The sequence below is a fragment of the Equus przewalskii genome, chromosome 9 (genome assembly GCF_037783145.1).
Source record: "Equus przewalskii isolate Varuska chromosome 9, EquPr2, whole genome shotgun sequence".
NCBI lineage: Eukaryota > Metazoa > Chordata > Mammalia > Perissodactyla > Equidae > Equus > Equus przewalskii.
Window position 1 is genome coordinate 59,033,303 of NC_091839.1, and position 18,035 is coordinate 59,051,337.

The following is an 18,035-nucleotide window of genomic DNA, read 5'->3' on the forward strand; positions in this document are numbered from 1 at the left end:
CGTCAGTATCCCTCTATTTTGTATGTGGGACGCCATCACAGCATGGCTTTATGAGCAGTGTGTAGGTCCATGCCCAGGATCCAAACCCATGAACCCCAGGCCGCTGAAGCAGAGCACGAACTTAACCACTATGTCACCAGGCTGGCCCCAGTTTTGTAGTTTTGTTCTCATTTCTGAGCCCTATTCCCTGTACCTTCCTTTGCCTTATCTTTTCTGATCTCTTTGATTTGCTATCATGACCAGACCCAGAAGTTTTCTACTTCTTCAAAACCTCAGACCCCTGCCAAATCTTTTGTTGTTGTTGTTGTTAATTCTGACAGTGATTGTGCACATGATTTGGGAAGTTTAAAGTTCTGTACACATGTTAGATATTATATGACATTCTTCCCAGAAAAATACTCACTTGCTGAAAATAAAACTTGGAGAAAAGTAGGCTATTTAAAAGTTTTTCAGTAGCACTGTAATGATTTAATAATTGGTGGTTTCTGCAGCACTTTTCTTGACCTTTAAAAAAGCTAATAAAAATAAATTATGAAAGTATCCATAATCATTAAAAGAAAATAAATAGGAGAAAAGTGGAAAGGGAATTAGCCTTTTAATCCTGCCCTGTCACCTCCCAGGGGCATTAGGACAAAACTACAGGCTGTGTCTCTAAGGGGAAAATGGATGATATAGCCCAGGCCACACTTCAGACAGGTGTGCGCTTGAGAAATAGCTGGTGGCCCTCGGCCCATCGCTGGGTCTCATCTTCTGCTGCAGAGCTGGCCTGGGGCGATTCCCTTTGGCTCTTAGCTTCAAACCTGGATTAGTGTTGTTGCAGTCTTCTCTAAGGAGGGGTGGGGTGGCAGTGGCGCTCAGCAGGTGGTCTCCTCAGTCCCCTCCATCTCAGTTGGAGGAACTCTTAGGAGTGACTGGAGTAGACTTGGGAATTCTGTGGTCCTAAGGAAGCTGAACCCTTGTCCTGGGTTCTCAGCAGCATCCCTGTTTCAGGAGATGGATCCCCAGCCTGATGCTGCCCTTTCCTTGTCATTTATCTCACTGCAAACACCTCCCCTCATGTCCCCCCGTGCTTCCTGCTGCAGTCACCGTCAGATGTGTGAGGCCCTGAAAGAGCATCCTCCTGGCTTCAGGAACGTTTTGGTTCAAGTTCTGTATCATGTTTAAGTAAAAAGAAATACAATGAAGTGCACATTTCGTTTCATTCTTATATCTATGGTTATGGCTTACATTTTAAGCAGAATCCCTCCTCCTTTAGTTCTAACAAACCCACTCTAAAATCAGGCAGCCATTTGTAAGTAGTCTTGTGTTATGTAGGGTACTCTTGTGTGCCTTTATGAAATAAACATACCACTGTCGTTGGAAAGCTCATAACATTTCACGCAATCTACTGAATTTATTGCAAGTAGTTTCTTCTTTAGCTTACGTTTTATCCATTGTAATTTGTAGATTTGTTCAGCTGGGTCAGAGTCAACATAGACAAGACAAGAGCAGCCAGCAGCTCTATTCCAGGTGCCCAGATGGAGTTATAAAATTGTAAGTACTGGATTCTAAGTACTATATTAGACTATAGGTTATGCTATTCATGGTGCTGTTTTTGGAAGACTTTGTAATAAAAATATTCAGTCTTGTCACCATATTAGTATAAGCACTAAAACATCTCATCCTGGTACCTTATCCAGGAAAACTGGGTAGCTGTGGGATGGAGAAGAGATTGGTAGCCTTGACTATACTGGAAATGCACCCTTTGGAGGTGAGATTGGAGCTGGTGGAGGTGACACTCCATAGAATCTGCTCTCCACTGGGTAGAGTAGGGATGAGAAAACAGCTCTGACCCTGGAGACAGGCTCCTCATGTTCAGTACTTGAGAGCAGGGATGGGTTTGTCTCTTCTACTATAGATCCCCACCAGTTCTAAAACTTGCTCTAAGTTAAACAGGGGTTTGGGAAATTCTTAAACAGAACTAGGTTCATATCCTGAACCACAGCTCCACCACTTCTTTGTTTTTTTTACCTTGAGCAAGTAACTTAAGTCTTGCGTGGCTCAGTTTTCTCATCTGCAAAATGGGATAATAGCACCCACTTCGTAGGAGAGTGGTAGGCTGAAATGAAATAATGCGTACAAAGTGCTTAGATCAGTGTCTGGAAAAAGTTCTCAATAAGTTGTGATCATCTCCATCATCATCATCTTCATATTCATCATTATTTTCTGCTTGTTAGGACCAAATAAAGCAAAGGCTGTGACCGGAAGAGGCTCCCTGATGTCATATGCTCAGTTGAGTTTCTTCTAGAAAATGGGTCACTTTGGAGATTAAATCAGGCAGTATATGCAAGGCATCTAGATCAGTGCCTGTCATACAGCTGACATTTAGTAAATGTCCTCTTCCCTTTTCTTAGAACAACTTTATCAGCTTGTCCAATAGATTATCTGAAAGGTATTGATTGCCTAACTTCTGTGTATACTGCATCTGCATGTTCTTGATTGATAGCTAAGAGGCCGTTATCGTAATCCAGGCAAAGACTGGTGCTTTAGAGAGTAGTGGCTGGGAAGAGTTTAGAAGTGGGATGGATTTGGGGAATATTTAGGAGGTGAAATGGACAGGACTTGGTGACTGGAGGGAGAGGAAGAGGGCCTTATCAAGGATGAACCTTAGGGTTTTTGGTTTGTGTAACAGATTTGATTAATTCATTCATTTATACATTTAGCAGATAGGTATTGAGTACGCTTGTGCTAGGACCATTCAAAGCTGCCATTTACTGAGGCAAAGAGCGCTACAGGAGGATCCAGGGTGCCTCTAAAGTAGCATCAAGTGGCCATGTTTATGAGGCAGTTGTGTCAACTGATCTGAAACTCAGAAGAGAGCCTGCTGGGGATGTCAATGCAAATGGTGATAATTAATGCCACAGGCTGAGGATGAGACCACCTAGGAAAAGAGACTAGAGTGAGAAAAGGTTCACAGCTGAGTCTTAAGGGGATCCAGGTCTAACGGCTGAGACAGAGAGAGAGAAACCTGCCGGGGAGGCAGAGATGGCTGATCAGAGAAGGGGAAGGAAAAACGAGACAGTGTTTTATCATAGCCTCCAAAAGGGCCATTCATCCCTTCTTTCTCTCCTCTGCCACTATTTTTTTCTTTTTTTCCTCTTTTTTTTTAAACATATGAACTCCTATTAATTTCAAGACAGTTTTTATTTCTTATGTCTAATTAGCGTATGGAAGTATAGGCTCCCAAATGAAGTGAAATAGATGTGGCCAAAGAAGGAAAGTATTTAAATGTGTTAGCAAAAAAAAGAGACTCTCTTAACCAAGCTGTCTTATACAAATTGATTATTCCATTAAAATAGTATGGCACAACTTAGGAGGAGAAGATGATGAAAGGAAGGTAGCATACAAAATGAAAGAAAAACATTTTCCTCTGTTTTGTTCAGTAGTGTTTCTACTTTAATCCATAATTGGTCTTGCAATTAGTGCTTTTGAATTCTTTTCTTAAAATATTTAGTATTTGCTTTTCTGAGTCCTTGCACATATGAAAACCATGTGAATCTAGAATTTTTTTAACCTTTTTCACTTAATTAGTAAAGAATCTAACATGAGTGTGTTTTTGCACAGCATCTTCAGCAGGATAACAAAGAGCCTGGTAAGCTCTGCATTATGTTGTCATGGCAACTGCCCGAGAGTAGTGTTGATGTTTGTGTGTGTGTGTATGTGTGTGCGTGCACATGGGTGCACACTTGAAATTGAAACTCTGTAACTAGGTTCTTAAAATGTCAACTATTCATTTTTAGATTTCTAAAGCTATGCCAAAACCAAGGGAAATTAGGTTTATATGAGATTATTGAAATTCTCATTTTGTTATGTTTTAGGTTCTTGTATATTTTAAAATGGTAATAAGTTTATTTTAAGTTTACATACATATGTACCTACTCATCTCTGGATTATTCATAATCTTCGCAATTTTTCACGGAATCATGCGGCATACCAATATTCCTCTTCTAAATATGAAGTAAATACAACACCAAATGTAAACAATATTGACAAGAAGTACCTGGCAAGGAGCCAGTGGAGCGGGGACTCCTGAAGCAGAAGTTCAGAAGCCTGCATGGGGGAGCTGGACACTGTCCACACTGCAGGGTCTTGCAGAACATTTCTTAGAAGTGGATGTTAAACTCAAACTGGTCAGTGTCTACACTGCCAGCCCAAACACTCAAAGCTATATCTCACTTGAATGTGACCCCCTCCCTTTGACCAGGCCTGCTCCCTGAGTGTCTGGGGGTGATTAGGGAGAAATGACATGAGCCAACATTACTGATCACTTGGTGTGTGGTGGGCACTGTTCTACATCCCATAACCTGTATTAACTCAATTCTCACCATAACCTATGAAGTAGATCTCACTATCATCTTCATTTTACAGATATGAAACACAAACTTATACAGTTTGTCCAAGGTCAAACAGCTAGCGAGTAGAGGGACCAGGATTCAAATCCAGACAGGCTGGCTCTCTATCACTGAGCTATGAATGCCTAGTGTCGCCAGCTGCTTTTATGACCACAGGGGTAGCAATACTGGGTTAATAGGGCAGACAGCCTCACTTTGGTGCTCTGACATGATGTGGATTGGTAGGCACCTCTATCTACAGACGTAATGTTTCTGCTCTGTTGATCTTGAATTTTTTTTAATATTTAAGTAGAATACACCTTTATTCTTTTCCCAGTACGCAGCATATTTTCCCTGGTGTAGACCTGCATCCTCGGCAAGCACGCTTTGCTTGGTTCATCTGATGGTGGAGAGCTTGTTTGGCCATCATCGGGACAGTGCTGCTGCTAGTCAGGGTGATTGCTGTCCTACAAGATTGTGAGTTCCTAGAGGACAGCTCATCTTTGTGTCCTCAGTAAGAATAGCACCTTGACTTGAGTGCTCAGGAAGTATTTGTTAAAATGTACTGGATCTCAACCTCCTATCCCTCCCATTGCCACCAGAGTCTGTCTGAGGCCCCCTGATACCCTGGAAGCCCGCCTCACCCAGAATCTCCCTGGTTCTCAGATACCTTCCCAGGGGCTGCCTTCTCCCCATCCTTGAACACTTTTTAGTTCTTGCCCTGTTCTGCTTCCTGCTCATAAGCCCTCCGCCCTCTCCTGTTTCTTTCTTCCCCTACTGCATTCTGAAAGAAGGAAAGAGTAAGCACACCAGGTTTTTAGCTTCTTTTTTCTTTATCCTGCTTCCACCTGCACCTGGGACCCGATGCAGAGTGAGAAGGACCCCAGTGAAAGGAGTTGCTGTGCCCGGGGCAGGCGGGGTGTTGTGTGGCCCGGCGGTGACTCACTGTGCTCAGGCAAGACCAACCTGTTCTCATTTTACACTCCTACCAGTTCTCTGGGAGTTTTTAACTAAGCAACAAATGCCAATCAGTGTAGGTTAAAAAGAACATGAACACATATATTATTAATGCCTGCTATTCCATGGCTCACCTATTCCAGGAATATATTTCACTCGTTTAAAAACTGCCTCTAAGAAATGGTTCAAAATATAATATATAGAGTTTGGATAAATACAGTCTAATTTAGGATGCCTCCACCACAGGAAAAGCTGAAATGTAATATAAGGTAAATAGGTGTGTTTACTGTTTTAAGACCATAAGGTTGAATTTATTCCCTAAGTATATCTCATCATAAGAAGCATTTACTTCCTTGGAGTGAAGGCCTCTGGGTGTGGGCTTCTGCTAGGGAAAGCGTTTCACAAATCAGAGAGTGCTCTTACACAATCAGAATTAGTACACCTTTCACACTGATGGGATGAGCATGACACAATGGCTGTGATTAACTCAACTTTGTTTACTTTTCATGGTATCATTTTCAATCCTGTATTCCCTATGTACAACTCCCTCTCTGGGGATCTCCCCATTGATTTCATCCAGTCCTCTGTGATCCTGCTCTGGTCTCTGTGCTGCAGGCTAAATCAGTATTTCTACCGTAATGGGTAACTCTTGTTATCTTTTCCAAACACCTGGGAGTATGGTCTTTAAAAGCTTAAGGTTAGAGCAGCAGTTAAGAGGCAGTGATCAATGATGCATTAGCCAATTCCCTCCACAGGTGGCGGTGGGAGACGATAGGTGACAACTCCTCAGCCCACCAGCCAGACTGTGACCCCTTCCCTCACCCCCGAAATCACCACGACAGTCTTCCTTGCTCTGTCATTCTGGCCTTCCCTTTTCTCTTTGACCCTGTCTGGCCATTCCTGTGTATCTTTTCCATTTTTAATGATCTCTTTCTGCCCCCTCACCCCACCTTCTATTTCTTCTACTTCTGTTTTCCTCTCTTTCCCTTTTTCCCCCTCACCATCCTCTCTCCATCCCCTCCAGGGTATTTTTAGCTTTTTTTTTCTTTTTCTTTTTTTTAAATAAAGCAATCTCTCTAAACATAAGTTTTCTTCATGTATTCTGGAACAGTGCTTTTCAGACTGTAATTCTGGACTCATTAGTTGGCCATGAAATTAATTTAGGAGGCCTCTACCCAATGAAATGAAATAAAACTGAACTGAATCCAGTAGAAATTTCCATGCATGGCACATAGTATGGTTAAGTTTTGTTTCATGGAATTTTGTTTCTGTGCATAAATATAGCATGTGTGTACCAGATTGGCATGCAGTGTGCTTTCTTACCATGGGTAACAGCTATGGATTGGATTTATATTAATGTACCTTTTCTGGAACCGCATGGATTAAAAAACTTAGCTCTGTCCCTGGCATCTAGGCACTTAGTAAATGTTTGTTGATTGAATGAAAGTGTGTGTGAGTGACTCCACTGGCAATAATTAGAAAAACAGAAGAGAGATCTGTGAGGAAAGGGGTCAGGAGGAGATGAGAGAGGTTTCTGTGGTATGTTCATAGTGGGTAAAATAAATGCAGGCCTTGGAAAATACTGTCTCCTTACTTACAGTGAATTGAGAGCCGGAATGAGCATGCAAGGGAAGGAAGTAGCAGAAGCTACAGCTGGAGGTCAAAATGAAAAATCCGTTAGCTGTATAGATATAAAGTGAATACCTCTTTGTTTGAATATTATCTGCAGTAATATCTGCATGCTGTGTTAAGTGAGATAAATTTAATGAAAAGGTAAATCTGTTGAAACTTTCAGGGAGGGCCATCCTGAAAGGTTTCTAACATATAAGGAATAATAAATTTAAATATACTTGTAGGTACTTGTGTTATTTTTATTTTTGTTTATTTTAAGGAAGATTAGCCCTGAGCTAACATCTGCCAATCCTCCTCTTTTTGCTGAGGAAGACTGGCTCTGAGCTAACATCCATGCCCATCTTCCTCTACTTTATATGTGGGACGCCTGCCACAGCATGGCTTGATAAGCAGTGCCATGTCCGCACCTGGGATCCGAGCCGGCAAACCCCAGGCTGCCAAAGCGGAATGTGCGCGCTTAACCGCTGTGCCACCGGGCCAGCCCCGGTACTTGTGTTATTAATTTAAGATATCTAAAATGACTTTGACACTTTAATTTAGCGTATTGCCTGTTTTCTTTTGGTGACTACAAAGGATACCATTTTGGGGAGCTTTCGCCATTCACATGAGGTCTTAAGTACCCCCGTAACGTAGGTTTTCTGGGTGTTGGGTTTTTTTCAGGAACATAGCTATTCTGTAAGGTAAGGTATCAAATGCCTTACTGGTAGGGCATTAAAGGCATTCAATGACAGATATTTACTAAATGCTCACTATGTGCAGGTTAGGTACTCGCAATACATAGTGGAATGAGATACAGTCCTGCCTCTGAGGGTTTACACTGCCTAGTGGGTCAGTGACTCCAGGCAGTAGGAGGGTGCTGTGAGGGTGTTAGCACGGGAGGCTGTGGGAGTACAGAGAAGAATCCAAATCAGACAGAGATTCGTGGGCAGGCTTAACCCTTGGGCTAAATTCTAAGGGAAAGGTGGGGCTTCCTGGTTGAAGAAGGCAAAGAGGGCATAGGGCAGGGGCTCAAAATCACTTACCACTTTGGAGATCCATACATAATTCTGTGTGTCCAATGCAAGGGAATAGTCCACGAGAGACACAGACAGATAGGAACAAGATCAGGAGAAGATGCTAAGGGAGAGAGAGTGACCCTTATCCTAAAAGCCTATTTTAATCAGAAGAATGATAGGCTTATATTTGCATTTTAGAAAGGTCACTCTGGAAATAGCATGGCGAATGGATTGGAGGCAGGGAGATAAACAACATATCTGTTGGAAACATCAGGACAAAAGAGTCACTGGAGTCTGCTATTGGAAGTTAAAGTAAAGAAGGGGGATTATTTTGCAAAAGTAGAATCTGTAGGGCTTGGTGAAACTTGGCAGTGAGTCGGGTGTGAGGAACACGTGAGAGGCTAGGCGTTGTCCAGCTTGGTTGACTAAATCTGGTGGTGGGTCACCAGGATTGGAAACACACAACGAACGCAAGTGTGGGGGCTAAAGTGGTTCATTTGTGACAATAATAGGACATCCAAGATGATTTGTCCAGGGCTCAAGAGGTTTTAGATGAGAGAGATGCAATAATTTTAGCTTTTCTGCTCTTGATTTAAAAAGCAAGTAAGTTAAATTTCTTTCTCTAAAGGAGTTGATGTTAAATAGTTTATTATATATATTTTTAAAATTTTCTGGAAATCCATAGTCAGATTATAGGGGGAAAAATCCTTCAATTGCTGATAGAGATGAAGAATTTATTATGGATTTACATGTATTTTTAGCCCAAAAAACACTGTCTTATTTTTTATATGAGCAATCAGGTTAGTCCTGGGGGAACAGACTTGGATATCTGATATGGCCATGTGACGGGTATTACTCATTGGTTTGCTTAGCACTGTATACAAAAATCACATTTTGTAAGTGTTTAACCTTTTGTTATTTTGTTGGTTTACCAAATTATCATCAACCTTGTGTAAGGAGGTGAGTGGGATGGTTTTGGGCAGCTGGAGCAATTACTGAGCCCGTGCTATGTCACCGTGGCTTCCTGACAACCATTCCCTTTTGCACAGTGAAGATGGGTGCCCAGGTATCATGTATTCATTGCCCTTGTCTTCTCTGACTATATATGAGAAATTTTTTCAGTTCAGATAAGTTTTTGGCTGAAATACAAGAAAAAAACCATTTCAATTTTATATTTAAATATAGCTATACCATCCTATGTGTGACTCAGAACCCCTCGAGGCTTTTGCACATAATTTAAAAAATCAAGTACAAATCTCATTAAGTTCTAATTGTGTTTAGAATTCACCAACAGGCATCAGTAGTCTTTTAATGTTATATAATTAATTTTCCATATTTAACATTTTATTTCATTACTCATTTTCCTTATGGTCTTATGAAGAAATTTGAAGACCACTACTTTGGAAATCAGTTGCATTATGTTTTTATAATTAAAGGTCTGCTCATATTTTATAAGCATCCTTCTGCCATCCCTCCCAATTTTATGGGAACAGAAAGTCCTTGGTAAATAGAACCCAGTATGTGGCATTTTTAATCTAGAACGAATCTAAAGACTATGAATTATCTCTACAGGGTACTTGGTGCACAGTAAGCATTAAATACATTATGAATGAATAATGTTTGATGTTCAGTAGTTTTATCTCTTTTGAAAATATCATGCAATAATTAAGTGTGAGAAAGAAATGGCAGGGTTAGCAAATTGAAGCAAATGGCAAGACAAATGTTAATATTTGTAAGTTTTTATTTCACTATAGTTGATTTTCAGTCTTAGGTGTAGCACCTCAGAGTTCTTGGCAGGTGTCTCATGATTTTCTCAATTGACAAACTATTGCTGTCCTTATTAGTTAGCATATGCATTACGTTAGTAGGACAGGCTAAAATAGGACCATGATTGCCTTATTTTATTTTACTTTTGTTCAGCTGTATTGAGATATAATTGACATATAACATCGTGTAAGTTTAAGGTGTATGAGACAATGATTTGGTATATGTATCCATTACAAAATGATTACCACAATAAGGTTAGTTAATGCAACCGTCACCTTACATAGTTACAATTTGGTGTGTGTGTGGTAAGAACTTTAAAAATCTACTCTCTTAGTAACTTTCAAATATACAGTACAGTGTGGTTAAGTATAGTCACCAAGCTTTACTTAAATCCCCCAAATTTATTTGTCTTGTAACTGGAAGTTTGTACCTTTTGACTACTTTCACTCATTTCCCCTACGCCCCCCACCCCCGCCTCCTCTGGCAGCTGCCAGTCTGTTCTCTGTTTCTATGCATTTGGGGTTTTTTTAGATTCCTCATATAATTGAGATCATATAGTATTTGTCTTTCTCTGTCTGACTTATGTCACTTAGCATAATGCCCTCAGGGTTCATCCATGTTGTCACAAATGGCAGAATTTCCTTCTTTTTTCTGGGCAAATAATATTCCATTACATACACACACACACACACACACACACCCCTCACATTTTCTTTATCCATTTATCCATCGACAGACACTTAAATTGTTTCCATGTTGAGTATCGTAAATAATGCTGCAGTGAACATTGGAGTGCATATATCTCTTCAAGATAGTGATTTCCTTTCCTTCAATCTCCCGAGGAGAAATTACGGGGTCATATGGTAGGGCTATTTTTAGTTTTTTGAGGAGCCTCCATACTGTTTTCCATAGTGGCTGTGCCAATTTACATTCCCACCAGCAGTGCACAGGGTTCCCGTCTCTCCACATCCTCACCAGCACTTGTCTCTTGTCCTTTTGATAATAGCCATCCTAACAGGTGTGAGGTGCTGTCTCATTGTGGTTTTGATTTGCATTCCCCTGATGATTAGTGATGTTGAGCACCTTTTCATGTTCCTGTTGGCCATTTGTTTGTCCTCTTTGGAAAAATGTCTATTTAGGTCCTTTGCCCTTTTTTTAATTGTATTTGTTTTTTTGCTATTGAATTGTGTGAGTTCTTTATATATTTTGGATGTTAACCCCTTACCAGATGTGTGGTTTGCAAATATTTTCTCCTGTTGCATAGGTTGCCTTTCACTTTGTTGACCACTTCTTTTTGTTGTATATAAGTTTTTTAATTTGATATAATGTCACTTGTTTATTTTTGCTTTTGTTGCTTGTGCTTGTGGTGTCATATCCATAAATTCATTGCCAAGACCAATGTCAAGGAGCTTTTTTCCTATGTTTTCTTCTAGGGGTTTTATGGTTTCAGGTCTTACAGTTAAGTCTTTAATCCATTTCTAGTTAATTTTTGGGTATAGTGTAAGATAGGGGTCCAGTTTCATTCTTTCACATGTGAATATCCAGCTTTCCCGGCACCATTTATTGAAGAGACTGTCTTTTCTCCTTTGGGTATTCTTGGCTCCCTTGTCAAATATTAATTGACCGTATATGTGTGAGTTTGTTTCTTGGTTCTCAATTCTGTTCCATTTGTCTATGTGTCTTTTTTTATGCCAGTACCATACTTTTTTGATTACTATAGCTTTGTAATATAGTTTGAAATCAGGAATGGAATGCCTCCAGCTTTGTTCTTCTTTCTCGGGATTGCTTTGGCTATTTGGAATCTTTTGCGGTTCCATATAAATTTTAGGATTATTTGTTCTATTTTTGTAAAAAATGCCATTGGAATCTTGATAGGAATTGTATTGAATCTATAGATTACTTTGGGTAATATGGACTTTTTAACAGTATTAATTCTTCCTGTCCATGAACCTGGGATATTTTTCCATTTATTTGTGTCTTTAATTTCTTTCATCAAGGTCTTATAGTTTTTGTTATACAGATCTTTCACCTCCTTAGTTAAGTTTATTCCTGTGTATTTTATTGTTTTTGATGCTATTGTAAATGGGATTGTTTTCTTCGTTTCTTTTTCAGATAATTTCAGATAATTTGTTGTTAGTGTATAGAGATGTAATTGATTTTCTGTATGTTGACTTTATATCCTGCAAATTTACTGTTAATTTATTAGTTCTAACAGTTTTTTGGTGGAGTCTTTAGGATTTTCTCCATGTAAGATCATATCATCTGCAAATAGATAATTTTACTTCTTCCTTTCCTATTTGAATGCCTTTTATTTCTTTTTCTTGCCTGATTGCTCTGGCTAGAACTTCCAGTACTATACTGAGTAGAAGTGGTGAGGGTGGGCACCCTTGTCTTGTGCCTGATCTTAGAGGAGAAGCTTTTACCTTTTCACCATTGAGTATGATGTTAGCTGTGGGCTTGTCATAAATGGTCTTTATTATGTTGAGGTACATTCCTTCTATACACAATTTATTGAGAGTTTTTATCATGAATGGATGTTGAATTTTGTCAAATGCTCTTTTGCATCTGTTGAGATGATCGTGTGATTTTTATCTTTCTTTCTATTAACATGATGTATCACATTTATTGATTTGCATATGTTGAACCATCTATACATCCCAGGGATGAATCCCATTGATCATGGTGTATGATCGTTTTAATGTGTTGTTGAATTGGTTTGTTAGTATTTTGTTGAGAACTTTTACATCTATATTCATTGGGGATATTGGCCTGTAGTTTTCTTTTCCTGTAGCGTCCTTATCTGGCAAGGCATCAGGGTAATGCTGGCCTCATAAAGTGAGTTTGAGATTATTCCCTGCTCTTCAGTTTTTTGGAAGAGTTTGAGAAGTATTGGCATTAATTGTTTAAATATTTGGTAGCATTCACCAGTGAAAACATCTGGTCCCACGCTTTTGTTTGTTGGGAGGTTTCTTTGTTACTGATTCAATCTCCTTACTCATTATTAATCTGTTCAGATTTTCTCTTTCTTCATGATTCAGTCTTAGTAGGTTGTATGTTTCTGGGAATTTATCCGGTTCTTATAAGTTGTCCGTTTTTTTGGTGTGTAGTTGCTCACAGTAGTCTCTTAAGATCCTTTATATTTCTGTGATATTAGTTGTAACATTTCCTCTTTCACTTATAATTTTATTGATTTGGGTCCTTTCTCTTTTTTTCTTGGTGAGTCTAGCTAAAGGTTTATCTATTTTGTTTATTTTTTTAAAGAACCAACCCTTGGTTTTGTCAGTCTTTTCTAATATTTTTCTATTCTCTATTTTATTATTTCTGCTTTAATCATCATTATTTCCTTTCTTCTGCCAACTGTGGGCTTAGTTTGTTCTTTTTCTAGTTCCTTGAGGTGTAACGTTAGATTGTTTATTTGAGATCTGTCATTTTTCTTGATGAATGTGTTTATCTCTATAAATTTCCATCTTAAAACTGCTTTTGCTGCATCCCATAAGTTTTGGTATGTTTGGTATTCTTGTTTATCTCAAGATATTTTTTAATTTCCCTTTTGTTTGTTTGTTTGTTTATTTTCTGAGGAAGATTTGCCCTGAGCTAACACCTGTTGCCAATCTTCCTCTTTTTTCCTTTTTATGTGAGCTGCTGCCACAGACAAGTGGTGTAGGTCCACGCCCAGGAACCAAACTTGGGCTGCCAAAGCAGAGCGCACTGAACCTAACCACTAGGCAACCTGGGTTGGCCCTCCCTTTTGATTTCTTCTTTGATCCATTGGTTGTTCAGGAGTGTATTGTTTAATTTAATTGTATTCATGAATTTTCCAGCTTTCCTCCAGTTATTGATTTCTAGTTTTAGTTTATTGTAGTGAGAAAAGATACTTGATATCATTTCTGTCTTCTTGAATTTGTTTGTTTTATGGTCTTGAATTTAAGATTTGTTTTATGGTCTAACATATGGTCTATGCTAGAAAATGTTCCATGTGCACTTGAGAATGTGTATTCTGCTACTATTGGATGGAATGTTCTGTATATGTCTGTTAGATCCATTTGATCTATAGTGTTGTTCACATCTGCTGTTTCCTTATTGGTGGTCTGTCTGGATGATTTATCCATTGTTAAGAGTGGGGTATTAAAATCCCCAACTATTATTGTATTACTGTGTATTTCTCCCTTTATTTCTGTTAGTATTTGCTTTATATATTTAACAGGTCCAATGTTGAGCACATAAATATTTACAATTGTTATATCTTCTTGATGGATTGACTTTTGTCATTATATAATGACTTTCTTGGTACGTTTTGAGAATTTTTAACTTAAAGTTTATTTTGTCTGATATAATTATAGCTTACCCCTGCTTTCTTTTGGTTACCAATTGCTTGAAATACCTTTTTCGTCCCTTCACTCTCTGTTTATGTGTGTCCTTAAAACTAAAGTGAGTTTCTTGTAGGCGGCATATTGTTGGATCTTGATTTTTTTATCCATTCAGCCACTTTATGTCTTTTGATTGGAGAATTTAATCTGTTTATGTTTAAAGTAATTATTGATAGGTAATGACTTAATGTTGGCATTTTGTTCATTGTATTCTGTTTTGTAGATCCTTTGTTCCTTGCTTCCTCTCTTGCTGTTTTCCTTTGTGATTTGATGACTTTTTATAGTACTATGCTTTGATTTATTTATTATAATATTTTTATCTACTATAGGGTTTTCTTTTGTAGTTACCATGAGGCTTACGTAAAATATCTTATATTTATAACATCCTGTTTTAAGCTGATAATAACTTCAATAGCACAAGGAAACTTTATGCTTTTGCATTGCTCCCTCTTACATTTTAGGTTACTGATGTACAGTTTACATCTTTTTTATATTATGTATCCAGTAACAAATTATTGTAGTTATGGTTGTTCTTATTATTTTTTTAAGTTTTCAACTAGAGTTGCAAGTGAATTATGCACCACCATTACAGTATTAGAGATTCTGACTTTGATTATATATTTACCATTACCAGTGAGTTTTACACATTCATATGTTTTTGTGATGTTAATTAGCATCCTTTTCTTTCCATTGCCCACTGACTCCCCTGGCCAGGCAGGGCCGCCAGCTTGGCTCTGCAGATGGGCAGAGCTGCTGGCTAGGATCTCTGCTGGGGCACAGCCGCGAGAAGGAGTATGATCTGACAAGATCTGTGTGCTTGTGACCGTAAGCCCTGCCCCCCTTCTCTGTTTCTATCTTATTCTCAGTGGCCAAGCCCCACAAATTTCCTCGATGATCCCTATGGGAAGACGTAAGTAGACCTCCTTGGAAATGCCCCGCAACACTAGGGGAGCTGGAATTCCATCCTGGATTCTTTTTCCCCACTGTAGAAACCATAGCCCCAGGGAGTCAGAGTGTAGCCACTCCTTTCACCCTTCTATTGACATCCTTCTCAGTCTCTGTGTTCCAGGGGGTTGCTTCATCCTCACCACTGGGTTCTGGGATTTTTACAATGGTTTCTTGGCTATGGATATTTGCTAGTTGGTCTTCTTGTGAGGGGGACTGAAGTTGGGAACAACCTGTGTCGCCATCTTGATCCATGGTTTTCTGATTTTCAGTTCCCTGCTGCTATGAAATTTCTGAAGCTCTTTAAAAGAATTCTTCAAAAGAATTTTCCCCCATATGTAACTAGCTCTTGGAATCGCCTGATCAACATTCCTAGAATAGAATCATGATTTCCTTATATCCATTTGCCTGTTGTTTCCAAATGCACGAGGCTCCAAACATTTCTCTTGGTTTTTATATTTAACTTATTCTTAGAATATTATAATTTAAAAAAATTATGGCAGTTTGAGCTCAGTTGTGAAGAATGAAAATTTTTATGTTTTTCAAAGTCTCCCCTCTCAAACACTTTCCATTAGCTTGCAAAAACACTCTTTGTAAGATGGTTTACATCCATTAGTAAAAGGTCATAGTTTCTATTCTGTATGTATGATGTCACAAAACACTAATTAAGCCCCAAAATATCTGAATAAAATATATCCTGTCCTTATCCAGAAGTGAAAAAGGATTGAGACTATCTTGACTTTCTTAACCATTTTGTTTTACTATTTATATTGTGTTAGAAGTCCATTACTCAATGTCAAAATAAAGTCAATTAGTGCTTTTTAAGCATTGGACATCAAAGTAATACTTCTTTGAAAATAAAACTCTTTTAGGCTTATTTTATAAGATGAATAGCTAAATTGGTAGTTCCTTTATCATGTGGTTAGAAAACAGGAAAGTAAACTGACTAGAGTTAGTGTGTTCAGGTACATTTATTTTTAATAATAGAATAGAGCCAGGAAAAACATTCTGATAATCTCAAAAGCATCAATAAATGTTTAGCAGATAGAAAAAGAGCAAAATGTAATTTTAGGTATCTTTTTAAGAACTCTAAATAAAATTATATTTAAGCTTCTCAGACAAATAACTTCATCCTACATACTCTTCTACTCATTATTATTCTATTAGTCCAAAGATTTTGTTTTTACATGTTCTGAACAGTTTTAGCACAGTAGATATTAATTTTCTCATGCTGAAACAGAGTCAGTGATTGGCTTATTTATAGATCATGTAGATGATATAATTCAACTTAATTTGTTTACTAGTTTAAGTTTATTATTTCATTTTAGTCTTTAATTTTTGTTTCTACATCTGGAATCTTGGATGTTTCCCAACAGTCTCGTAATGAGAAAACCAGTTGGTGTTATCGGAATTCCTCATATACTTCTTTCTTCCCAAAGCCTGTCTATAATGGCTTCTAGAGATAACAAAGATACGATCAGATTTGTGTGAAGAGGTACAAGATGCCATTCTCAGAATGTCCCATTAGCGTGTGTACATGTGTGTGTGTATTTAACACATTAGGACCCTGAAATGTGAGAACTGGAAGGTGTTTAGAGATCAGTGGATTCAGTCCTCTGATTTTCTAAGAAAACAAGACCCGGAGAGGGTCAGCAGCTTATTGAGACTTACAGAACTTTTAAGTGGTAAAACTGGGACTCAAGTTCATTTCTTTGGGACTCAGACCCTAAAGTCTGATAACAGGATGTCCTGAGCCAGGCAGCTGGAGCTTCCCCAAACCATACTCCTGTTTGGCGCAGCTAAATGTAGAGGAGCTCCCACAGAAGGCGTGGATAGTAACAGAGTGGCAGCCAGCAGCTTGTCACCAAAGGAAGAAAAGGAAAAGATAAAAAGCATAAAGCAGCAATTCTCAAAATGTGGTCTGCAAACCCCGGGGGCTTCCAGGAGCCTTTCAGTGGGTCCGTGGGATCAAGGTGGTGGCACCAAACTGTACCAGTGATCATTTTCTTCAGTGCTACGCACTCACAGCAAAAAAAGAGACAGAGAGAGTGAGAAGAAAGAAAAAAAATGCCAGTATGCTTGTCAGCCCTTGATGAGGCAGGAAAAATTATTAAGTATCAACCCTTGAATGTCGTATCAACTCTTTTTAGTATTCTTTGTGAGAAAATGGGAAATACACATAAAAACACATAAAACACTTCTGTTGCATATCAGAATACAGTGGCTGTCTCCAGGAAGAGCACTTTGTGAGAGTGTCTTAAGTTGTGAGCTGAGCTTGCCACTTCTTTCTCAGAACACCAATTGAAATAATGACTTTCAGATGAACTACGGTTCTTCAGACTTGGGTATTTGGCAGACAGTTTCTCAGAAATGGACAAAGTGGCGCCAGCCCCGTGGCCCGATGGTTAAGTTCACGCGCTTCACTTCGGCGGCCCGGGGTTTCGCTGGTTTGGATCCCGGGCACGGACATGGCACCACTCATCAGGCCACACTGAGGTGGCGTCCCACATGCCACAACTGGAAGGACCCACAACTAGAATATACAACTATGTACTGGAGGGCTTTGCGGAGAAAAAGAAGGAAAAAAAAAAGAAGATTGGCAACAGATGTTAGCTCAGGTGCCAATCTTTAAAAAAAAAAAAATGAACAAAGTAAGCCTGTCACTTCAAGGAACCAGTTGAGAGTATTTGTTGCCAATGATAAAGTTAGATCAAGCCAAAGTCAAAATTTTAGCAAACTTGTATCCACCATCATATAAACAATACTTAAGATTTTTCTGATGTGATGGGTAGCGATATTAACAAATGTGGTTTTTCTGATATTGTATAACGAAATGTGTGATCACGTGGAACATCTTCATAACTCAGATGCTCCCTCATCTGTAAAATGAGGGCTTGGAACAGAGCCCTGGTTCCGAGATCCTCTGGTTCACTGGTTCCTTCACTCATTCGCTCGCTCCTTCATTCAATAGTATTTATAGAGTGCTTCTCTGCTATGGAAGT

General features: G+C 38.9%; 1 protein-coding gene across 2 annotated transcripts in view; it reads left to right on the plus strand.

The window, feature by feature from the left end:
* Positions 1-18,035, plus strand: part of FIG4 (FIG4 phosphoinositide 5-phosphatase) — a 116,329-nt gene that overhangs the window by 76,075 nt on the left and 22,219 nt on the right. The window contains exons 22-23 of one of the 2 annotated variants that reach the window (XM_070559285.1): positions 1,447-1,533; positions 3,604-3,631. In XM_070559285.1, coding sequence (XP_070415386.1) covers positions 1,447-1,533; positions 3,604-3,631 — 115 coding nt within the window. The remainder of the gene's footprint in view (positions 1-1,446; positions 1,534-3,603; positions 3,632-18,035) is intronic. The other variant, XM_008520377.2, reaches the window with a different exon arrangement.